We start from the raw sequence: 26,525 nt of genomic DNA on the forward strand, positions 1-26,525 counted from the left end.
AAAGGTTTGGCTAACAAATATTTATAATGGAAATTTGTACTGTATCATTCTAACCGTATTTTGATCCGAAGGACATAAACATCGTCACGATTTATAGATATGTCAAAAAGATCAAAAAGATGTACTTGTTTTGCATAAAATAAAATTTATTGGTTTATTAAATTTGTAGATTTGTTATGCGAATAGCATAAGTCACCTAAACAGTTCAACAACTTAAAAATAAACTCCCTATATATTTATTTTGTTTTTGCATTATGAACGGAAATATAAAAAAAGTTTACTTTTCTAAATTTAATTTATAATAAGATTTTAAGGAAAGGCTATGCAGAAATGTAGTCACGTTTTTCACTTTAGTGATCTTCATCTGACCTGAATGTCAATACGAACGTTTTATAGGAAGTGCTATTTCAATACGGGAACCAAGAGAGAGCTACAATAGTTTTTTTTTATGTATATTATTTTGGTATTTTGCATAGGTTCTCTATGTATTCAAAAATCAAAGTGATAATTTGATATTTAAAAATAATGTATAAGAAATTATTAAAATTTTTGCTTTTAATAAACTCACTAAAAATAGGTTAATTTAAGGATTCTATTATTAGTTGTAATTAACCCCATTCTAAAAAAATAATATTAAATAGATTACTGAAAGAAGACCATTTCTTAAATTTAGTACGGAACAGTTAAAACAGTGCAAAGTTAAGAAGGTAAATTGTATAAAATATGACTTTGTCTTACTACCTTTTCCAAACACTCTTAAAGAACTCTATTCCAAAATCGCTCTATTATACGCACTTTTACGTTATTTTAATTAACGTAACTGTAAACAGAAAAAAAAAATGTTATAATATACACCAATTATGTAATTACTTCCATAATTTTCATTAAAGATACATTGAAGGAAATGTAATCAAAATTTCTGAAGATGGATCGTACTTAATCATATTAAGGTTACACGTGTTTGTCGTTATTGTAGCTCCAAAATTATTTTTGGAACAAATGTTATGACTAAATCAAATATAATATAAATATTATGAGTTTTATTGATTTGTTGAGTGATCTTTTAAATGTAAACCTGAAAATATGTAAACATAAAATTATATATATTCATTTATTAAAATATCGTTTATGATAAATTCTTTACGTAAACAAATTTAAGCTTGAGCACTTGAACTTTGTTAATACATCCTTAGAGGATTTATGAAAATATGCGAAGGTAGCAAATTAAGACGAAAGTTTTGGTTGAAAAGGGACTTGAAGGCCGAATGAAGCAGCTCGACAGTTTTGTTATAAACTGAATGTCCTAAAATTTGCTATAAATATTTATTATCTTGTTTGACAGATTGGTTCAGAGAATTATTTTTGTCACGTTTGGTTCAGAGAATTGAAACCAAATGCTCTCTACCATCAAAATATCTGATTATAATAGTTATTTGATCGTAGTGTTCATTCTCAATAAATTTTATAAAAGAAACTTACCTATCAAATGGAAAATTTGATCTAAGTAAATAGTATCTTAATTAATTCTTTATTTCTTTAGATTCATTTGTACAAAGGTTTTTTTTACTTTATTCAGCTATCCAATATACAAAACTAACTTGAAAGGATATTATTACATGCAAATAAAACAATTTTCTTCATATTCATAATATGTTATTTATTTGTACGATTTTAATTTACAATAAATTACCAAATTCCTGAAATATCTTTACATAATAATAAAAATAATTGCATTATAACAAAATGTGCAAAGGTATTATGTTAAAACTGTTGAGCTTTTTTGTTATTTCTCCAAAAAGGTATTTAAGCTTTTTAAAACGTACATTCCTGTACAGGTTATAAATATTAATCATACATTTTTGGAATACTTGTTTATTTATTTTTTTATATGTATGTCTATATAATTCTGGATAAGCAACGATTTCTATTATGTACATATTATGTTATACAATATCCCAAGTGATACAATTATGTTATCGAGATAATCTTAAAACTAGTCCGAAATCAGCTAATTTAAGAATTTACTGGAAATCTTTGGTCGAATTTCTATATCTTTTAAAATTTTAAAATGACACGATATACGTATGTTAATTTATATTAAATCCGTGTAACAAACAAAATGATCTTAAAGTTTAACAAATAAGTATAAAATAAATTTCCAATTAATATAGCTAGCGTATTTTTAAGGTAAAACTGTAACAACACGCACCTGATTTGTTTGGTCCGTAAATATTATTTAAATAATAAACGTAATATGTGATTATATTTTAATATAATGTTAAATTTATTTTATTTATTAGATCAGAACTTATAAAAACTTGCTATACTATAATGACTCATATATATTTATTATACATATTCCCTACAGACATATGTAACATAAAATGAAAAATAAAATTAAACATTTATTTTGGGCTTGTTGAATAGAATAACTTTTATTCCAAGTGTCATGGTGAACTGCAGCTTGATTTTCACCTGATGAATAAAGAATAACGTTTTTAAGACTGAATTTTAAGACACCTTAATTTTCAATGTGTTGTTTACTTATACTAAATATCGTTGATTTAGTTATTTGTATATATCTATATTATCTTTAACACTGTGAATAGTATAGCTACCACAGGACAAGGAGTTACCAAAGAGAGGATCGACTATTATAATATTCCAAAGTCCTTTTATTATTAAAAAAAACTAAACTAACTCGATTGAAATATGTAATTAATTTGGCATCATTTTTTTTTAAGATTTATACTAAAAAAAATTAAACGTATAGAATTTTTTTTTTTAAACTTCTCTCCTTTAATTCTTTTTAATATCAAAGAACCAGGATCATTTTATATTTATAATTTCTCTCTTTAATTTTATATTTATTCTAATCATTATGAAACATAATTTAAACTTACCAATCAAAACATGAACATTGACGGTAACCTGAGAATGGTTCATCAAAGAGCATGTATATGTGCCGCTATCGTTTTGCGATGCTGAATTTACGCTGATAGTAGAACTGAAAAATAAAAAATACTTTAAAAAGTGTTACAAAAAGAATTCGCATTAGAAAGAATTCGAATTATGAAGGTTAGCCACTAAACTTAGTATATTATGTATTAAAATATAATTACATATCTTTATTGTGCGATAGTGTACTATTAAACTTGTAGGATAACTACACGCTTGTATAAGTATGGAGGAGTACGTACTCGATGTGGTCCACATTTTTTAAAATGTTTTCGAAATAAAAAAACGATAAATATTTCACACATTTAAAACATTAAAATTTTTTTTTAAGAGCAAATCTATAATTACATCAATATTATTAGTAATTCGCTGTGTGAATTGTTTTTCAAAACATTTCTTGCTTCCAACAATTCTCTTTGCGTGTCTCATTACACAAATAATATCACTTTAAAGAAATTGAAAAGTAGTACAAAGTATTTTTTTCTACATCCCTAGTTGTTGTATACTTACCTCATATTTCGCCAAGTAACGAACTCGATAAAATCTTTTCCTTGCTTTTTCCAAGTAATACCGTAAACGTTGTTTACCACTGTTCTTGTTACCGGTTCAACCGTAGTTAGGTGTGTACTCCATTCAGTACTCTTGGCTGTAGTACTTATACTAACAGTTGATGTAATTGTTGTTGTTTCAACACTCCAACTTTTATTCAACATTAAATCTATTCTATTGAATGTTGTACTCATTTTCGTAGTCAATTCTGTCGTAGTAGTCAAAGGCGTAGTGGTCGTTGGGGACGTTTTAGTAGTAATTGTTGGTTTAGTGGGTAACGATGAGACATATTCCTCGGATATTACACAGGAAAGCTTTATGGAACTTCCAGCTTTATAGAACCTATCTTTTACGTCATGTGTTTTATCTCCATTTATAGTCAATACTGGAGCTGTAAAAGTGATAGCGTTATAAAATCTAAATAAGTTTTTAAAGTGGTTCAGTACATCTTTATCTATTTATTTCTTTAGCCGGTACACTAAAATGTTCAACAATACAGCAATTTTATAATGCTTTAGGTATTACAATCAATACACTTTTTAAAGTACTTTATAAAATTCGTTATTATTTTTTTAAATAAGTCTGTACAAATTTAAAAGAGCAAATGATATTCAACAAAGTATTGGTATTATAATTTTTTATTTAATAATTAGTATTCTGAGCCTTTTCATTTTGTGTGTGGCAATTTCCCTTTTATCGGTGCTTATTTCATTTAACTTTAATAAAATGCAAATAAATGGAAATCCAATAAGATAAAATATCTGAAATAAATACATTTACATTTAGTCCTTTTGTGTTTACCAATATCAAACTCAGATCAACGTGCATTTTACAGTGTAAATGAAAAAGGCATTAATTGATGTTTTGCTATTAAATATGTATATGGATTAAAATTTATTCTTAATGAACTTACGAAGTACTGAGAAATTTGCATATATTGTTCTCGGTGGATGTGTTGATATTTGGCACATATATAAACCTGCATCAGACCACTTTACTGGGTTGATGCTAAGCCGCCAATTGTTGGGATACTGAAACTTTACAGCCACTCGATTATCACCCGCATAAGGTGCGGGGCCGACCGTTAGAAGTTGAGCGGTGTCCGTCGTGTTTCTAAGCCACATGACCTATAGCAGATAGAAAACAATATATATATATATCTCTTTATATTGCTTAAAACCTTCAAATAACCTTTACTTATTTATTAAGTAGATAAAATTCAACAATATCAGCAAATATCAGTCCCGAAACCCGGGTGAATATTCTTAAAGTACTCAGATACAAAATTAATATCATAGGTACTTATTTTTCTTAACCTTTATCTACATCACCATATTAACTTACAGTTTTATCTTTCAACATAACAACACGACAGTTCAGCACCGCTTCGGCCCCTACATGTGCTGTCACTTGTGTAATATTCTTCTCCTCGAAATAAGGTCCCCAATGGCGCTCATAGTGATGGTACTCTTGATACGGCGCATAGTGACTCCTTTGAGGATCCTCGACTTTATCTGCTTAAGAAAACACAATGCTTAAAACATTAATTATTGTTTGTTTTCTCTTATCACGAACAAAAAGATTTTTGTTCTTGTTTTGAACTAAAGATGTGTCGTGTTAATTTAAAATAAAACTTATGTATGTAGCATAGCTATGTACTACTAAAAAAAATATAGCTATATAAATATTTATTGCGTAAATTTCAGAAAGCATTCCATGTATTGAAGACAAAAAAGAACTCATTTACAATTACTAATTCAAAGTAAAGAAATAACAATAAATAATTACTACGAGTATATATGAAATATTTGAGGTACGTTATAATTAATATGGTTTTGTACCAAAAATTTTAACTTGATGTTAACAATGAAAAAAAAATATTAAAATACTCTTTTATTTACATCCTCCATTTTAAAAATCACTAACTACCAGACGGATAATTGAAATATAAAAGTGAAAAATGGTTTTTCCCATTTATTATAATATCCCTACATTTATAGGTTAAACACACTATTTTATCGTTTAAAATTCATGTGTACATTTAACTCATCATCACAAAATGTTTGCGCTTAATCAATACTTACGCTGTAATATTTTATTGTTCGCGTCAGTTGCCCCTTCCTTCTGGATGTTTTCTCTGAGTTTCTGGGTAATGTTCTTGAATATTTCTCTGGACAGAGCCAGTCCGTCCTTATCATCGCTCCGATGCTTTCGGACGCCGTTTGTGGTATATTCTTCCGATAAACGTTGTGGTTCTAAACAAATTTTGTTGGTTTATATCTTTTAAAGGGGCAACCTTGTAATAAAATTATATCATCAAAGTAAATTGGCATACTGCCCTAATAGTAAACTTCGTTCGAGGAACAGTAAATGCATTAATTTAGCGTCAAACATTTTGTTGAATGGTTTCTCAGTACGTAGAATAACCAATAAATATTAGTTGATAATACCAATTGTCAAATTAAAGTTTATCCTATAACTTTATCCGAAACTAGCAGATGTTCAATTTAGAGGTATAAATAAATCAACCTGATTGCGTCCTGAGAGTATTGATACACAATTACAGAGGGCCAATATTATATTATAGTAAAATAATCTATACTGTTAAGTATTAATTAATTTAACTAATATTTTGATTTACTTAGAAGACCATTGATATTTTTTTATTATAATGGAACTAATTTTATGTACGCAAATTTAATTATAGTTCGCACGCTTACGCTAGTCACCCCTTGGCGTATGTGAGTGGTGACTGGTGGTGGAGAGAATGCTATTGACAAGAAGCGCACAAGATATTTGAGGCCATCTTCAGAACCATGTAAGAATCTGTCTTGATCAATTTAAATTATTATATTAAGATTTATTTTTTTTTGTCTACACAAAAAAATATACAACCACATTTGAAAGAATTAAAAAAATTACAAACACTTTTATTGATCTTGCTTATTTTTATTTCTTATCGTGGTTACCAAAAACCAATAGTTCAAAAACTATAAATTAATGAATACAATCGTCATTGATGAATCGTTTAAAAACAAACGCTGTAGAGCATACATGAACAACTATATGCTTAATTATTTTTTTATTTAAACAGATTCTGTCCTTAATTTCCAATGTATGGTTTAACGTGGTATGAAGGTCGTAACTGTACATATAGTTTTTCTCTTTATTTTATTTATACCTAAACTTGTATCGTTTATATCTTGAAAAAGAATCTAAACAATAAGTTTTCCAGTAGTTGAATTGAAAATTAGTATTCCAAATATCGTAAAAATAATACCAGAGATTTTTTCGATCATGAGCTTTAAAGCTTAGATATTTTTATTACGTTAGGTAAAGTAAACATTATGATATGACAATGTTCTCTTGTTCGATTCGTATAAGATTACCTTTTGAATATATTCGCAAAGTACTATCTACTTAATATTTTTTGATGTTATACTTTTTGAGTAATACCTATTTTTCGATAAAACAAACTTCACAAAAATGTTTATATATAATTTATATTATAAAGACTTTATCCATTGAATTCTTTCTGCCCACATTATGTTTTTGACATGAATTACAATGAAAACCATTTTTAACAATACCATAAATTAAATAAAAGATGTATTATAAATTGAAAATAGGCATAAATTATTATGATATAACAAAATAGTAACGAGTAGCCGATAAACATATTTAATACGTGCTTAAAAATAAGTATTTTCTTTATAATATATAAATATTATTGTATTAATTCCGTCTATTTTGGATATTTTCATTTATTTATAAATAAAAAAAATCTTGGTCTTTTACACATTTTTCGTTACATTGCTAAAATTTATTTTTTACAAATAAATTGAAACATCTTTTTAAATAACAAAAGTTATAAAATAATGATATAATTTTCATCCTTATGTTATTATATCACTTAGATTATAATCATTATTCTATGGATTTAATTTTGAAGTGTACCAACTCTAGATTGAATGAGATTTTGTATACATTAATAAATCACAAATTTCTTCATCGATCATCATCAATTAAGCATATTTTAAATCACAAGTTAATAAAATGACTTAAAAAATTATATTTTATAGCAACAATATATTGCTCTTGTATTTTTGGTAAAATTTTATAAAAATAAAAAAAAATCATCTTATAAAATGTGTATATTCTGGCCTTCTAACAGTTGAAGTATAATTTTATACAATTCTGGGAAGAGAAATCCTATCGTTAAACTAAAAGATAATTCTTTAGATAGAGGATTATATGGTCCACGTCAGTAATGGACCACGGACCTACTTTTGCTGAAGTCTGCAAAAACATCAAAGTTTTACTAAGTTACATTGCAGTCTTGTTCTAGTTTAATTAAGGTTAAGTCCAGTGAGTTCGAATATAATTTACTATTATTACACCAGAAGCCTTGCCTATTTTAAAACAGATATTATAAAAGCATTCCTTTTTTAAAATCACTTTTTTTTACTTCTATGAATGCTATACGATTGTTAAGTATGTAAGTCAAATTGTACATCATTGTGTTTCAATGCAATAACAAAGGTGACCTCTGTTTGGGATTATACTAAAGTAATTATATATTTTCACTGCAAAACTGGCACAAGTTACCTGATGCAGTATGAAGACAGCATAAAGCTAAACACACGAAGTAGAGGCCGCCCCACTGCATATTATACGGCACATTACAAACGTTGACCGATCACCCGGTTCACCTGAAACACAGCTTTATTAAATAAGGTTATTACATGTATTCCATTTTTATTAAGCAATAAATATAAATAGCATAATTATTTATTTTATTTTAATTCAAAACAATTAAAAATATCTGAAACAAATTTGAAGTGAAGTGAAAAATGTAATACATAATGTACATATGTATATTTTTCTTTTTAAAAGAAGTGAACGATCAAAGATTTCCAAATATCAAATGCAATTTTTAGTTATGAAATGTTTGCGTCCATTCGCGTGTTTTAATTCCTTTTTTTTCAAAGAGCTAACCGAAATTGTTTTGTTAAAATGAATGAGTCTTATTTTGCAGCAAAAAGTTAATCTATCAAACAATAAAAATTAACAAAAAAATTTTTTTCAAATTGATTTCGACAAATAAATGAAAATATTTCGAAAACATATATTTGTACAACGAAAGGTTATTAGAAAAATTTATGTATATGCAAATGTACAAAATATATTCTAACTTTACGAAAAGACACTTAAATGTTCAAATTTTATTTATATAATTTCATAACTTTTATGTGGTATTGATTTTTGAACATCACGTCAATTACAAACCCTCGATAAACTGTAATTAAAAAGGACAGAATTAATACTTCAGTAAAAGAGACTAGTTCAGGGCTTTAATTTAGAATCAACTGTCATTAAAATATCATTATTTACATCAAACTCTTTGTGCCTTGGTCTGAATTTGGAAACTTTCATATATCACGTATCAAACAAGAGGTAAAGTTAATTGTTAGTGGAACTTTGTTTTATAACAGTTACGTAACTTTTGTCTCTTCTTGAACGTCTAAAACGGGTTCTCATATGTCTAATTCAACTAATTTATCTATTATTTATAAAATGGGGGATATTTTTGTTAATAATATATCATTAAGAAATATCTACTTTAAAGAAATAGTCATGAGTTAGACTTCAAGTAATTGTAACACGGATCATTATTATAATTTTTTTTAATTCAAAATATTTTATTTCACAAATAAAAAATAGTAATATAAGTAATTAATCAATTATTGCTCAAATATAGCGCTTATTTACTCCTCCGCTTTTCTCTGGCGTGTTTACTTACTAACGTTGCCTAATTGAACTTACCCTTCATTAAAACGAAATGTTTCATGCTATTTTGAGAAATGTACAATTATCAAATAAATTGTATTGTCCTACAATGTTTTTTTACGTTTGTTTTTTTACTTTTAAAGCAACTGACTTCAATTCATTAGACTCACTGTTACATATTTTTATTATATTACATACTTTTCTACCGTTTTTATTGAATGTAACAAACTTTGATACTATGGACGTACATCAATTCCAAAAGCATTGTGTTTTTAATTTCATATTATTTTAATCAAAATTTTCATTTTAGTAAATCAAGAATTTCCTTCAAAAACCTCATCGCAAATTCCGTCTTTTGATTTTAACATCAAGTATTTTAACTTTGAGTCTCTAGACGTTTTTTCTGACCAACTGATTCGAACAACTGACTGTGACTGTGCTATGATGGTAACAATTCATTTTCCATATTTTTGCCATTGAAAGGAAACTTTATACATAAAGTGCTCCATTTAAGAAATACGAGTAGAAAAGTTTTGGAAATATCAATTCAGTACATTAAAGAACTTTGACGAAAAATTCTGTCTTACCTATATGGTTATGGTTTTTACAAAATACAACACCTATGAAAAAATCTGTTTTGTTAGATTATTTCGTTAGTTTTTTTGTCCATGGATAAATTAACAAATAATTAATGAAATAATCGGTGTTAATCAGACTTTCTCCCGTTACTACTAATCCGCCGAGTAACCTGTGCAATACCTAATGATTTATAACCCTGTGATATATGTATAATCCTTAAGTGTAGAGAGAAAAACATATTCTTTTCACATTTGGAACGATGCCACATACCATTAGATAGGGTTATAATATATATGAAATGAATTAAAATGTATTAGTTTTCTATTTTTCACTGAAAATTTATTTCATAATTACTGATGTCATTGTTAACAGCAAAAGAAAAGGGTTGCTAAACATGTGACTATTCTTTTATCAAATAAGTTTAAATTGTCAATGATGTTAAGAGACGGATGGGGCGACGTTTGGTAAACTCTGTCGAGTCGTCTCATCCTTTATACATTTAAGTTACTCTTATACAATCTACGACTTGAAAGATACCTATCTTATGAAATTTAACCTTAATTTTAGCGGCTAATTGAGGTAAAGCAGTTGCAAAAAAACCCTGGTGTCCTTTTCAAAGTACACTAATATTTAATCTGGGCCAGTTCTTAGTCTCAACAAAGAATACATTAAGAAAACTCTGAATTACTGCTGTTAAGTTTGGGCAACTGCTGATTAACGTCACCTTACAGTTTTGGACTCCATGAATTATTGGTACTTATTCAAGCCAACCTAGTCAACCTTGAATACAATTGTTATTCATGTAAATGAAACTAATATTTTTCGGATATACTACACCTCCTTTATTTTTGGTTCAAACTACATACTCCCGACGTTTCGGTTACTATTCAGCAACCGTGATCACAGGCAGACGAGAAGTGAGTGTCTGTCAGAGTAAATAACAGGACTAACTGACAGACTCTCACACCTCGTCTGCCCGTGATCACGGTTGCTGAATAGTAACCGAAACGTCGGGAGTATGTAGTTTTAACCAAAAATAAAGGAGGTGTAGTATATCCGCAAAATATTAGTTTCATTTAAAAGAATAAGACTCACGAAACTCTTAGATCTCATTATGTCAAAATGTAATTTGCCAATTCCTTATTCAAGGTATCTCTCGATCGTATCTCTCGATGAAAACTTTTGAAAAGCCCATGATAAAAACGATCCGATAATAACATGTCCATTTTTATCATCGTGTAAACAAAGACAAAACAGGCCTCCAATATTTCATAGCACAACTTGGCATTCAGAAGCAATAATATATTTTGTTTTTCTTTATTTACTCAGCATGGATTGTAGCAGTTGGCCTCCGTTTTTGAATTGTTGCACCAACAATAAAAATGTCTTAAGGACCAAGATAAATACGATTTCACTGAAGTTTATCATCAGCAGCCACATTTTCTATTACGATCATGTGGAATGATAGTCAAGCACCATTCATTTAGTAATGAAAAATAAGATCACATACCGATAAAGAGGAGCATACTTAAAGTTAATGCTTTATCATCAATTGAAAATATACATTGTCAACACACATTTTATTCAAATTTCTATTAAAAAGTCTTAAATGAGATATGTTATTACAATCTTTAAAATCATGTGTTGTAGCTAGGTAAATTAAATTATTTACCCACAAAATTTTAAATTATATGGTTATTATAGAACCAATCTCTCAGATTCAGTAAAGAATATAGTAATATTTACTTGGGATATAACTGAAAGAAAAAAGAATATGGAAATGATAGTCACATACTGATTGAAAATTATTTTCAAATCTTAATAAAAATTAAAATATAATATTAAGGTAAAAGTGGAGCAAGCAAAACAAATCATATTTAGAGTAGGGGACAAATACAAAACAGTCTTCGAGTCCAGTTTTTTTTCCCGTAATTTGGGAAAACCAATAAATATTTATACTTTATCACTATTTTATACAGTATAGAAATAAATAACTACAAAATAATGATATTATCGAGTTATATATCAATACCCTAAAACTCTCAGACATGATAAAAGCTACAAAAAACATGAAACAGATGTTGCACGATTGTATTTATCAGTTGAGAACGGAAGAAGATGTAAGGTTCACTAGTTTAATCGCAATATTAAACTCCCATAATGAAATATAAATAAATATAAATAATATGATTAAGATGTTGCACAGATTGGTATAATTAAGGACACAATTAATAATAATAAATAAAAAACAATACTCAATTTTCAATAACTTAATATTGATATGGAAAATTGATTAAGACTTATTAGGCGGACTTAATAAGTAGCTACACCAAATGCTATAAATTAGTACAAATTTGTATACATATTGCCTATTTAAAATTACATAAATATGGAATATTTCAAGAGTCAATATTTTCTTATGGACACAATATCTCATACACTTTGAAATAAGCAAGAATTAATCAATAAAAAAATGTTGGGTAATTTCAAACAGACGAAATTGAATATTAGTTTTTTAGACTTTTTTTTTGTACATATAACTTTAATAAAAAAAATTATAACAAAAGACATATTCATATGTGTTTTTGTACCAGTATATTTTCATAAAAAAGAAGCAATACATAGAGTAACAATAATAATTAAAGTAAAGGGGAATAAAGCATTTCTGTATAGGGATAGCAATAACAGTTCTCCCTTGCCTTATTTAAAATTTATATTACTAGAGAAATAATAAGATCTGATTATGTAAAAAAGAAACAATATGATATAGAGAGATTTACAAAGCAAACCAAAATCTGATGTACTATTACAAATAAAAACTTTGATATGAAAAAATGTAATCTATTCAAATTTTATTATGAAGAAATAAGGTTCTTTTATGATAAAAGGGGGAAAACGAGCAGACGGCCTACCTGATGAAACTAGTACCATCACCCATGGACATCCTCAAAATTATTTTGCAGACGCGTTGCCACCCTTGTTTAGGAAAGAGAGAGAGGAAAGGTTGGGAAAAGGGAAAAGGGCAAAGGGAAGGGGTGGGAAAAAAGAAAGGGCACCTGGCTTTCTCACTCATCGGACGAAACGCAGCCATTAAAGGCTACTTCACGCCGATCTTCTGTGAGAGGGTGGAACTTCCTCGGTCGAGCCAGCCCATGTTCGATCAGTAGTTACATGACTACAGCTAGGCTCAGCGACTTTATCAAGGTATTTTATACCGAAAAAAAATATGTAAAATATGTAAATATCATTAAAGAATGTAAGACTATACCATTTGGATGAAAGCAATAATGAGATGATGGTAATTACTACGAATTATGTAAACTTTTTAAATTTAGATACTTTTAAAATAAAGTTTTAAGTAAGTATTTATACTGACGGAAAATATTTTTAGTTTTTTTTTCTGAAAGATAGCATTGCATAAACTTAATGTATCTATAACCAAGAAAAGCCTTAAGCTCCTGTTAAACCTGATTCATAACATTAAAAAAATAAAAACAGAGGTCAATGGGTATCCTTTTTTTATACTCATAGAAGAAATTCAAAGAATATTTAGATTTGTCAAGATGAATCCTGTAAATCTTAAAGTAAAACAACCTCGTTTGATATCAATACCGAGTTTCTATTTACAACTTTGAGTGGCTTCGTTATGATACCCTTTAGCTCTTTAAAACTTCCAAAATTCGTATAACTTAATAATTATTTATAAATAATTGAAGGTTTACTACAAGAAAAATAAAACACGCAAAAAAAAATATTAAACATTTTGGTACAGCTCATTTGCTCTTTCTTTTTCATACATGATTGCTCCTGGCAAGCGTTTACAAGCCCTTTATGGCAATTTTGTGTATAATGATCGGCCATTGGTTAAAACATTATTGTTTTGTATTATGGTATATTTCCATACTGAATTTGAAATTATCATAAAAGGCGAAAGCTGTCTACATATTGGGTGGAATAATGACCACACCTGAAACATCTAACTTTTATAAGGATAACTTCTCTTAGATTTGAATAACAAAATTTTCCTAAACGATGTATTATGTCAATTTTATTTAACGATATGTTATAATGCCTTGCGAGTCTATCATAATCTTATATCTTATGTACCGCATTTTTTTATCTTTTAGGATTAACACATGAACTATTATTTGATCTAATGCCAACTTTTTAAATTTTGAAATGTAAATAAAGTAATATTACAACGTGTCTGTGAACCAATGTCAAATAAAATTATTTCACATATATGAAGTTTTAGCGTTGAACTTTGAGATAACCGTCAATTATTTTTGAAATGAATTACTTCTGTTAAATATAAAATAATTAATACATAAAAATAAAACCGATCATTAATTTTTGTGCATAAATTTTATTACTCCTGTATATTATTTTCTGAATATAATAATTCTAAATCTTTAGGTCTTTTTAAATGTAATAGTTTTGTTTCAATATTTATAAATATATAGTAACAAAAATGTTACCTTAATTTATCCCCCGTTGTAATATGTTTTTAATATCTATTCATACATATTCAAATAAATATGCACAATATGAAAACAAACGACAAAAAAGTATTGATAACAATGTTACGTGCGCGCAACATACTAAAAAATAAATAAATATCGCCAAGGCAACATCGTTGTATGGATAAGATGTAATAGTAAGAGTGACGTTGCTGACTCCGCCGAATGAACACCCAGCTGTGTGAACCAGAAGATTCCTGATACCACACAAGCAATGGAATGGCATTGCTATCCTAACATCGTGGCAATCATGTAGTCTTAGGTATAGGTTATAAGTTAGAATATGTAATTCTCATTATAATATACATACGTATAAGTAAGTTTCATCATTTTCCTGTAACCTCTGGTTGCTGTGAAACGCACCCTACATAATTAGATTAAAAACAAAAATCGTGCTTGTATATATATATGAAAAACTCAACTTAGCCATTTCCACAAAACAACATTATATATTAAAAAAAATCTATAAGTCATTACTCAAAATATATTGAAATTGAAATCGAGACAGTGGGAAAATAGATAAGAAGTGTATCACATGTTTTGTCAGTTCAAGTTAAATGGATTTCTCTTCACTGACTTAACATATCATTTCGAAGGAGAGCATCGTATTAAAACCTCAGATTGTTCAATAGAAAAGGGAAATCTTCTCATAATATAACCATATACATTGAAGAATTGTTAACCCAGTTGCTTAAATTTGAATTTAAAATAGATAATATAGAATGCAAAATTCATATACAGGGGCAGGTTTCAGACCTGCGAATTCTGGAACATTATTATTATTTCAGTAGTTTGACCGCTTAAGCTCCCCTGACTCGAGTCGATGATTTTTTATTGTGTAATATGAATTTTAATCCTGGAGTAAGTTTTGATTTAAATTACTTATATAAGGTTGTTTAATAAATTTGTTCATTGGCACCTAAAGTGGTATTATGTCTACAATCTTGCTCTTTGGTTACCAGATGAAAGCAACCTGGTGATTTTTAAGGTCGAAGCGTCCTAAGTACTAATAGTATAACCAGTGTGGTTTTGTTGCTAGGCTTTAATTTCAAGCCCTCGTTCAATTTCAATCCGCCATACTTATTATTCATTTTATTAAAAATCAAAAGCTCCAAAAGAAAAGTTAGTTCAGGCACGGTTACACTTTCCCTAGTTCAAAGTAGTCATCGCACGGTTGCGCTCTAACTCTTGCCCGTCAACCACACCTTAAAGTATGTAAAATAGTTTGTTGAAGCATAACTTCCTCCTTTTTAATGCGCACAGCAAAATATTTGAACAACTTAACTAGCGTCTCTTGTTTTAGGTTAAAAATTTGAGGGTTTTCAAGGAAAAAGCTATTACTGTGATAGACCGTTAATCACCTATGGGTTCATTTCCACCTACCAGCAACTACGCCAGTCAAAGTGAATAAATTAAGAATAAAAATGTTAGATTTTTTTTAGAATATATATGTTTCTTAAGACGTGAAAGAAACTTTCATCCAATCCATACCAATAAAGCAGTTTTGTAAAAAAACTGTAGGCTGCCAAACTGAATCAAGACTGAAAAAAATATCATATAAGATGAACCTTTTACTATATATCGCAGGACAAGTAACTATAAAATTATCTTCCTGAAAACACATGTTCTTGAAATCACAGTGTCTATTTTTGAAGATAACAATGATGAAACTCCTTAAAATCAACGTTAAATAAAGAAAAACAGGAATCAGAAAACTCAATCACTCATCAATTGTAATTATAATTTTATTTACATTTTCAACAAATGTTTGAATCCGAAACGCAATTATATGAACTTTGATATCATTAAAATTTCCCTAATAATGAATGAAAGAGAAATTTCTTACGTTAAAACCAGCCAGGATTCATAAATGATAATCATAAACACCTTTAAATTGAAAATATTAGACTGATTGATAAAATTAATTTTCCGGGAAATGCCTTGTTTCAGATGGAAAGATTAAAATCAAGATACTTTTAATAAAACAACTTTTTTTCTTTGCTTATTCCTATTTATATAATGCTATCTTGTAATAAGTTTTTATGACGTCAGTTGTTAAGTTGAAAGCTCGATTTTTAGCTAAAGATAATATTGCCGTTACATTTGCTTTCAGTGCTGACAACTGATTTGCTAAAAATTTAATGTGCTTTGGAAGGCTTCGCTCTCTGATTTTAGTATTTTCGTCCTACGTATGAAATAATAAATTATGTTTTCAAACATAGGTATAAGTAATATTCCCTTAATATTTAATGAATGGTGGGTGAGATTTGACAGTAAAAAAGGCAAATAAAAATAACGAACACCGACAAAATAAACATAAATGGAAAATATTTAATATAAACTTGTTTATAGTTATATTCAAAAATGTTGCCGATTGTATGTTTATGCAATAACCATTCACTGAGTTATTAATCTTGATAAATTTGTAATTTATGGACGAAATCAATTTCAAAAACGTTAAATTAAAAAAAATTTTTAGAAGTTCAGCAACATAAAAATAATAGTGAATGTTGGTTTTTGACAATTAAATAAATGCATAAGAAGATAAGTAAAGAGTCAAATGTTGAGTATTTGTATAAGCCTTTATAATTTTGACTTGCTATTCACACATTTTATCCTTCCCACTTGTCCCTAATTTTTTCGAGTCGTTTTACTTATTCTTTCGGCTTATTATTTCGAGTCTTTATATTTATGAATACGAGCAAAATGTTATAATTAACGCGAACAGAGGTCAACTATCGGTCTGTAGTAAAAACTGGATAAAATTTTTGCAAACCATACTATCATTAACTGAGGAATAGGAAGCTTACTTTTTCAAAAAACAATATTAGTGTAAGTCTAACTACAATCATAGTCATTACTAATTAAACTTTTACTTCAAAAAAAATTTCATCGTCAAATTTTGTTTCAAAATGCCAATGGCCGAATAAGCACAGAAAATTCATAATCACCTGCCGGCTAAAAGACCGTGAGGCAAAATTACTAATGCCAAAAACATATGTGATGGTCACCAAATCCTTTTGCATAAAACGTTACTCACCCACTTTCCTGACGCAAACTGCTAAGGTGTGGAACACCACCTTCTCGGCATCCGTGTTTCTTGCTACTTACAGCTTGGATACCTTCAATAGAAGAGTGAATTGACATTTTCTAGACAAACGCATTTTATACTTGCTAACTTTATCTTATCTTTGTTTATTTTTATTTTTGCAAATAATGAAACTAAAAAGTAATCAACCACCAGCTTACACATAAAAAATATGTGGAAATAATCACATAATTATACATTTCATAATCAATAAACAATCTTAATATTATTATATAAACTTTTATATTAGTATGTATAATACGCATATTAATTAAAGTATTTGTTTTTATTCTAAAAATCGACAAAATCATATTATTTTCACCTCTTTCTGTTAAAATTAAAAGATAAGGTAAATTTTAAAAGGACTTCCATTGTTTGGAATCGGTATTTTGCAATTCTGGATATGGACTTTATGATAACAAGCAACTTTTTCAAGCAAAAAATAAGAATGTAGTTTTGAGTTATTGAGTTGATTTCTAACCAGTAAGAAATTGAGTTGATTTCTAACCAGTAAGAAACATTAAGAAACCCACCACATAGTTCACTTTAAGAAATTATTTTACAAAAAACCCAGAATCGCATTAAAAGTTCTGGAGCCTTCTTTTTTTGTGTTAATGTCCTCAAATTAACTTTGGCCTCAACTCTGATCCCCCTTTATTACATCACTCTTTCGTTTTCCGATGGGAATAAGCTTTTAGCGGCTTTCCTTTAAATGGAACATATTTTCATCAAGGGATGTAGTACAAGCAAGGTGATTTTGCAATGCTTAAAATTAAAGGTATCTTTTTGGAAGCTTTTCTGAAGGTAATTATAGCATATTATTCTCCAATCCAATACTGTTGAAGATGATAACACCAAAGGATACAGCAAGTGATGGTATTATGGATGAAATACCGTATCTTACGACATTGTTCACATTGTGGTATTGCGAAATCAAAGCAAAATCTAACATTTCTGATTATATTTTCCATAAGAACTTAATAAGCAATCATTAATCAATGCTGCGGAAACATGAGGGTAAAATTCATTTGTAAACTTCAAAAGGCTTAATTAGGAGTGAGCTTGAAGTGCTTTCATTGACAGAAGGTCCGTTTTAATAAACTTAGTCATTATTTTTGTCCATATTATTTTTAGGAACTTATATTCGCTTTCTTTCTAATTGCTTAAAGTAATTAACATTAATAAGAATTAATATACACGTTGCCATATGATAGCTAAAACCATTGAAATTGAAATGTTGTGTAATATATATGTGAATTATGTAATGATGCTTTCGCTTCCTGTCTTTCTCTTAAAAATCTGTTACAATTGCCAATTTAATATTGTGTTTACTACTGTTACAATATTTATAATGTTAGTAATACATAGAACTACTTAAAAAAAGTATTGCAGTTATCGTAGCAATTATCACAACTACATTTATTTCCACGTCGTTTTTTCTTTAAAATTAAAGTAACGTATCCGTACCGTATTTATGCATACAAAAACTGAACTTTGATTAAAACTACAGTTTTTTGATGCAATGGAATCAATACCAGTTGGTATTAGTCCTTACATGACAATTTATATAGGTATATATATATATATTAAATTGATTTAACACTCTTACATTTACAAATATAATAATATTTAACAAATTTCTAGAGCCATACTTATGTGTAAAATAATATTACTGATTGAAAAAAAAATATTCAGTATGTTTTACAGTAGTTTGTTGCAATTGCATTGTATCTGAAGACTTGGTCGATGATAATTTGTAAAAATTTTAAACTTAAATTGTGTCATCGTATTACAGCAGGCAAACACACAGAAGAGATAAATTATATATGTATAATATATGTTATAAATCAAATGGAATCCTGATACAGTGTTATGTGTACGAAATCTGTGTCAACATATTTTAAAAAAGTTGTTTTAGGTCTATAACCTTTTACAACACGTATAATGTTACAAATAAAATATATATATATTAAATATAGTGTTTTTTATACAATCTAAAATATGTCAAAATTAATATTTGTTCGGAGGAAAATGTGGTATTTTACCAAATTTTATTTCTGTTATTTTGTTGGTATTAAAGCGATTATTCATTAAATCGCCAAAGCTATGACCACCTTTTTGGGTTGACATTTATAAAATCCACATTACTTTTACACATATTTCAACATATTAAATTATTTAACAATATTATAAAAAAAGCTCCCAAACGATATACATACATACACACAAATATTTATAACTTACACCAATACTTTCGTTCTACAGTACATTGTACATCCCTACATCCGTACATCTGTACTTCCGTACCTTCTTATACCCGGACTTCCATACCTCATAACATCCTCATCTAAATTTTTTTAGCCCTTCTAGCTAAATTCAGTTCAGCCTCATTTTAGAACAGAAAATTATTTGAAAAACTTGATTACAACTTGGGTCTTTCCTTATTTTCAATATCTATATAACACGGTTACAATAACCGTAGCGGCACTATGCTACCTTATTGTCATAGTGCCGGTGAAATCAAATCAATTTGCATATGGCACTGAGAGATAAGTTATAAGGTATTTTACATATCTGAATGAGGTGAAAGGATAAGGCACATCTGGGAAATAAGTTATTATAATCAAAAATAATCATTGTTACATGAAAATAAAAATACTATTTATTTAAATTTACATATAAAATTTTATATTGGTTTATATTTAAGTTAAATTAAATTATAAAAGTTACCTAACTATCTTAAATAAACTATATCAGCATATTTGAAAGCACTTACGTATGTTTTATTCAATACAAACTAATTAGTGGATAGTAGGGTAGGGTTCATACGGTAGAAAATTAAAAATACGAGCTTAGAATTATTAGTAGTAGTGGAGTATTAAGAAATATTTTTTAAACATAAGTTTAAATTATTTTCTATGTTGCTTAAACCTTTAATATTCTGTAAGAAAAAATTGATACATAAAGATGCTATAGTTCTTTATTATAAGCCCAAAATAAATGTATAGAAAAATTCAAATGTATTTCATTCATTTTAAATTTCCATGACGTCAAGTGACGTTATTATAACAGTTAAATTGATTTACTTTGAAGTTTAAGTCGGAAGTGTCACTCACAATCACGTAATTTGGAAATTAAATTAAGTAGATTAGGACAACTAATTGAATGAATTTCTGAGTATGTTATAATATACGTATAATTTATATAAAATACAATATATAGTAACACAAAAATAATAATAATATAAGCACAAAAGATATCATTTCAAAACTATGTTTATAATATGAAAAACATCGCACTTTTTATTAAAGAAATATCGCATTTTGTCCAGCATACCTTAAAAAATTAGTATTAAGACATTAAGAATTAACCTAATATCTTTTATTATTTTACAAAAGATTTTTATATTTTTATTACTTATTTTGTTTCTTACACAAAAAACTAGATTAAATATATACATATTTATATGTATTGGTAATTGAGATAGTAGTTGTCGTATCAAATAGGACTATTGTTAGCCCGTTACGAAAAATTTTGTCACATTTTTTCTACGCCAATCTCGTATTTCGTGCTGCAATTTGAAAATAGGCGAATCGGATCGTTAGATTTTTTGGCTACGATAAAATTTATTTACTTGTGTGTTTTAAAATGGTTCAATTCATGAGGTCACAAATGTTCCACAGTACAAAGTTATGTAAAACTTAGCGTGCTACATAATTTATTTTAAATAAATTTTATATATTAATAAGCACAGTGGTTTTTCATATTTTTTTATTATGTATATAATATATGTAAACAAATATTTAAAAAAAGCATTTTGTCGTATGAATATAAACTTAGTACAAAAAATGGCAGTATAATATATATAAATTTTATCATATAACAGAGTTCAAAATGGTAAGCCACATTGGCAATTCAAGGCTTATTTTTGTATGCCTTTAAAATGTATTCATAAAATTAAATATTACCATAAAGGTAGGAAATAAAAACAATGTATTAAAAAGTATGGATAAATACGTAAATAATACTTTTAACGAAATTACCAGTATTTTCTATTGTATATCTAATAAACTAAATATAAGATTGCTCATCCTTTTCAGACACTGGAAATAAAATTAAAATTACGTGAATTTGAAAATGTAATAAAGGGTTAAAAAAATTGTGAATGAAAATTTAAAATTTAATTAATGTCGCTTTTTGAAAATAAAATAGTATGGAGTTAATATCGATTTGTGTCCTTGAGTCTTGTGATTTAATATCAAAGATGAACTGAGCAAAACTCTCAGAAACTATATAATTAATTAGTTTCTTTTAATGAATACTAGAAGTTTAAAGAAAAGTTCCTCTACTTTTTCTTGTTTTTAAATTTATTTTGTTAATGTATAATAATGTAATATATTCAAAAAAAATGAATTGCGGTTGTGTTAAGGTAAGCACGATATTAAGCATTAAAATTGAGAAATTTAAGTACAAGATTATAATCAAATGAATATGCGAATTATAGACAAATTAATTATAAAAGAAATTCAATTATATCAAAATCGTATAGAAAATAACTTCAGTTATATTGATAAAAGTCCAATTAATAGTTTAAGACTTTCGATACGTTTGTCATTTAAAATATTTTTCTTTTTTTTATATCAGAACCTCTAAATCAAATGTTAAAATAGATTCTTTTCAAATACTTGAAACTAAGCAGGGATATGTGTTGACTAGAATGTAAAAAGTTAAAAAACTATCTACTAAACCTTTCAAGGTCTTGTTTAAGCAAAATAAGCATAAAGAGCCGGAACCATTAAGTCTACTCCCTCAACAGTCTTTGGTCGTCTAAAATTTATAAAAGAATTTTTTAATAAAGAGACAAAAACCGCATTATAAAACACCATTTTATGGAAAGAATCCAAACGAACAAGATTACATATTAATTTGATTTCTAAATTCTCTTTTTATTTTATTTCAATCTAATTCCCAAATAATATGGAATGTGACGGAAAAAGAAAACTTTATTACACAGGTTCAAACCACATATGTAGTTTTTATTATATAAATAAACTATGAAAACTACACGTATCATATTATAGTTTTTCGTAAGTGTGAAGAAAAATATATTTTATTTTTCCTATAAACATACAACAATTTTAAGAATTCAGATCAGACACGACTACAACTATTCTCATAATTGAAAATATTTGGTAATATCCAAATAACTGAATTAAACCTAATTAACCACTTGACCAATTTCCTTAAAAGCAATAAAGAGTTTGAAGGAAATCTATGGAATAAAAACGATATTTGTTGTTTTTGATATAATAAAACTTTTAAATTCTTTTTGATTTGGCACGAAGGCGCTTAAATCGGAGAATGTATAAAAAAAACTCCTTTCTTATACTGAAACAAGAGTGGAGAACGGGGAATGCATTCTACTTAAGTAAATGGAAACGACTTTCCTATCTATTTTATATCTTATTCTCTGGTACCAAAGAAAAAACAGTCTTACATTTAATTTGAAGTACTATCAAAGATCTGTACTTTGATATATAATAAGTACTTATTAAAATACCAACATGCTGCTCTTGGTTACAAATTAGTTCCTCATAAGTAAATTTATACAGTCATTAAAATTTTAGTACATTTTATGACAAAACTTTAACATTACAATTAAGGGGATAGAAACGTAAAAAAAAATACCGTGAAACTCGTTTTTCCTTTAAATTCTTTCTTTGGTCTACAAGCAATGTTTCATTAAAAAAGCTATTTGAAAAGCTGTTAGTAACAGTTCTTATTATTTAAAAATAGGCTTTATTTACAGTCCTTTACTTGTAATCACTTGGAACTATAAACATCTACTAATTTACTTACATTAAGTGGAATCTTTATTCAGTTCCAACACTAACTAAATAAGGATTTATCTATACCTACACTCGAAATGTAAATAAATGCAAGTAGTTGTAATACTCTATGTTATTCATTAAGGATATTATATCAACAACCTCATTTGTTTAAATATGAAAACTTTTTATACTATAAGTGGTTGGTTTTATACACGCATTTGTATAACCTTTTTCAGCCATGGAAACTAGTATGTAAGCTTTAATATTTTGAACTTTTATTCCAGTTATACTTTAACAAACAGGCCATTATTCAGAATCAACATTATTATGATAATACTAATGTTACTCGTAATAAAGTATTGTATTATTTTCATATGCATTTTTCTAAACAAAAATTTAGATGTCATTGAAGGCGTGGCAACTAGAGCAATTAGGCGTCATTTTCAAAGTTGTGCTTTACTACATAAGAGTCCTTAACTCTAGCCGGACAGTAATTGGGTAACCTACATCACTTAAGTGAAAAATACTTTTATTATATTTTTTTCCTTTTGGTGTACAAAAGGAATGAAAACACTACCTTTGGAAAGAAGAAACTTTCATTCAATATGATTATATTCGGAGTCTGTGACTAGTGAAAAACTTTCCATACATTCAAGTAAAGTCATTGAAGTAATTAAAAATGAAACAACATATCCTTACCCAGGTTTTCTTTCAGTGGCTGTCCACAATCTTTTTACTGTAAATTATTTATTTCAATTTTCAAAAGTATGGAAAACATACAGCGTCCTGAAAGTTTTCAACTCATCATAAAAATTATTTATAACAACCTGTGTCATTCAGTTTAAAACAGACAACTCTCAAAATTATCTCCAAATCAGTTAGTTAGCGCCTCTGTAAACAATGAAACTAAATTACTATCCTTAACGAAGTACTGGGTAAATTTTACTTAAAATGTTCCTGTTAATTATTTAAACTATGCCGAGTACAAAATTTTTATGTATTGTGAGTCGCAGCTAAATATTAATATTATCATTAAAATGTGTGGGATATATCGTTAAATTGAAGATGCGAAGCAATTATGTAAAAAGAATACTATCTCTGAACAAAAAAAAATGAAACACTTCAACTATGCCATCTATTTTAGTTAAAATCAAATTTTCCAGTTGTAAACTAAGATGTCAGTTTGAAAACATTAATGTTTCTGAATGTTGAATTTAATGACATAAAGTTGTTAAAAAACATCACAACTAAATTGCGTGTTCGCAATTGTACTTATGTTAAATACAAAAAAACTACATAACAGATTAACATAGACTACTCATATGTGCTAATTCTTAGAAAAACTTCAGAAATAATACGAGTCCTAGATTACCAAATAATATATGTAAATTAAAGTGAAATGAAGATCTGTGTAGTGTTAAACGTCTAGTTATTCATGTTTTACATTAAATCATTTGATCAAACCAAGGGTTTCGACAAATACACTTGATGCTAAAAAAACATTTGAAGCTTCTGTACAGTAAAAGGTGTTTATTTATTTTAAGATATTATTCAAGGCTCAATTAATATTATCATATATGTAGAGTGTATTATATTTTACTAATATATGGGTATACAAGACGGCACCGTTTGGTATATATGTTAATTTTATGTCAGAAACGCTTTCTGTCTATAATTACATATTTTCAACTGTATAATCATATGACGGTTTTACCGTCTAATTACAGCTAGACCACCATCTAATTTGAGGCCAATAGCCTAATAATTTACCACGACAGTTGCCAATAAGTTGTGCCCATATTGAAGTCGATACTATAAAATGCTAATGTCTTCATTACTTTACACACTTGTTTTTATATCACTACAATTTAACAAGATATTATTTAAGACTACTGGTCTTAACCATATATTGCATTCCGTTTGTAAGAATGTCATAAATTAATTAAAAATAGTGTTTATTCAATTTTAAGAAAAAATCTTATTAACTGCACAAATTAAGCTTTATAACAACAGAAAATTTTAATATAATCTCAAAGAAATACTTTGATATATGTACTGAATTTTATTAATCTATAATAAATATAAAAATAAAAAGGAATTGATTTTTTAAAACTTAAGTAGTTTAATTTTTGTGACTAATATATTTATATCTTGATTCCCCTAAAATTGTCGGATGCTTGATATTTATTGTTAAATAAAATTTTGTATCAAAAATCAATACATACAAAATAGAACTTAACTGAACTCAAAATAAATTAACAAATACAAATGTTCCAAGCTCAAAACGTTCATTATATTAATCAAAATATTTACTTCATTTTCATTCATTATTAAATCGAGTATTTATTACAAAAAAAACTTTTGTTTGTTATAAAAACTGTTAGTCTTTCTTAATTTAAATTTCATATAAATAATAATACTTACATTTTTTATAATAACAAACACATAATTCAATATACACTGACACTGCACTCCAGTCGTATTATAAATAAAGTGTCAAGAGATCGAGTTTCCCCAAGCAGAGGCTGCGTGTTACTGAGTCCGATCGGGAGTGAGCGGGACCCGACCGTCTGCGTACGTCTCCAACGCGTAGGTACAAATTACGCGATTTTAGACATTACAAGAGTATATGTTTTTGGATTTATTTTAAAAAATCAGTTTTTTGATAGATCTTAAGATAAAATTGAAATTTCTTACTGTAACGAACATTTATTCTTTTATACAATATATTTGGTTATTAGCTTTATATAGTTTCAAAGATTAATTATAGCCGTTCAATGACAACATGTTAAAGTGCCCACAAAGAATTTTATTAAAAAGCTATTTGCTATCAGCTCACATAAATAATATATCCAACTCTAAAATTTTGTAAAGAGTCCATAGTTACAATATCTTCAAAACTGTATGTATATTAAGGAAGATTCATTTTATAAAGTTATATTATAAGGACGTCGAAGACTTTAGCCATTACTCCGAAAAGGAACTAAAGAGCCTTTGACTACGGGCTTTACTTTAAATTAAAAGTGCACTTTTAATTTACTTGCTTGCGGTTATTAATCAGCTAAAAATAAAGTAAAATCTCATATTCATTAACTTGCAAACATTATTACGCCTGCCTACATTTTGTTATCAATATTTATTGTGGACTGAAAATAAAAGAAAAAAATCGTACTTTTTTGCTTTAATGGAGACTATTATGAAGCTTTTGGC

At 27.6% G+C, this 26,525-nt stretch overlaps 1 protein-coding gene across 1 annotated transcript; it reads right to left on the reverse strand.

Moving 5' to 3' along the window:
• Positions 1–1,829: 1,829 nt before the first annotated feature.
• Positions 1,830–25,824, reverse strand: LOC116768076 (cell adhesion molecule 1). Its single transcript, XM_061523538.1, has 8 exons — positions 25,740–25,824; positions 8,116–8,219; positions 5,592–5,762; positions 4,852–5,021; positions 4,421–4,634; positions 3,469–3,898; positions 2,904–3,007; positions 1,830–2,475 (listed from the first exon to the last, which is right to left on the reverse strand). The coding sequence occupies exons 2-8, from the start codon at positions 8,174–8,176 to the stop codon at positions 2,363–2,365; spliced, it is 1,263 nt and encodes a 420-aa protein (XP_061379522.1). The 5' UTR covers positions 8,177–8,219; positions 25,740–25,824; the 3' UTR covers positions 1,830–2,362.
• Between the last annotated feature and the right edge of the window lie 701 nt (positions 25,825–26,525).

Source organism: Danaus plexippus, chromosome 19, assembly GCF_018135715.1.
Source record: "Danaus plexippus chromosome 19, MEX_DaPlex, whole genome shotgun sequence".
NCBI lineage: Eukaryota > Metazoa > Arthropoda > Insecta > Lepidoptera > Nymphalidae > Danaus > Danaus plexippus.

Excerpts from the sequence above, each read along its gene's own strand:
- LOC116768076 (XM_061523538.1), bottom strand. The coding sequence starts at position 8,176 with ATGCAGTGGGGCGGCCTCTACTTCGTGTGTTTAGCTTTATGCTGTCTT. Across the intron at positions 4,635-4,851 it reads TTATGTTGAAAGATAAAACT|GTCATGTGGCTTAGAAACAC; the intron begins GTAAGTTAATAT and ends TATCTGCTATAG. Across the intron at positions 2,476-2,903 it reads CAATGTTCATGTTTTGATTG|GTGAAAATCAAGCTGCAGTT; the intron begins GTAAGTTTAAAT and ends TTTATTCATCAG.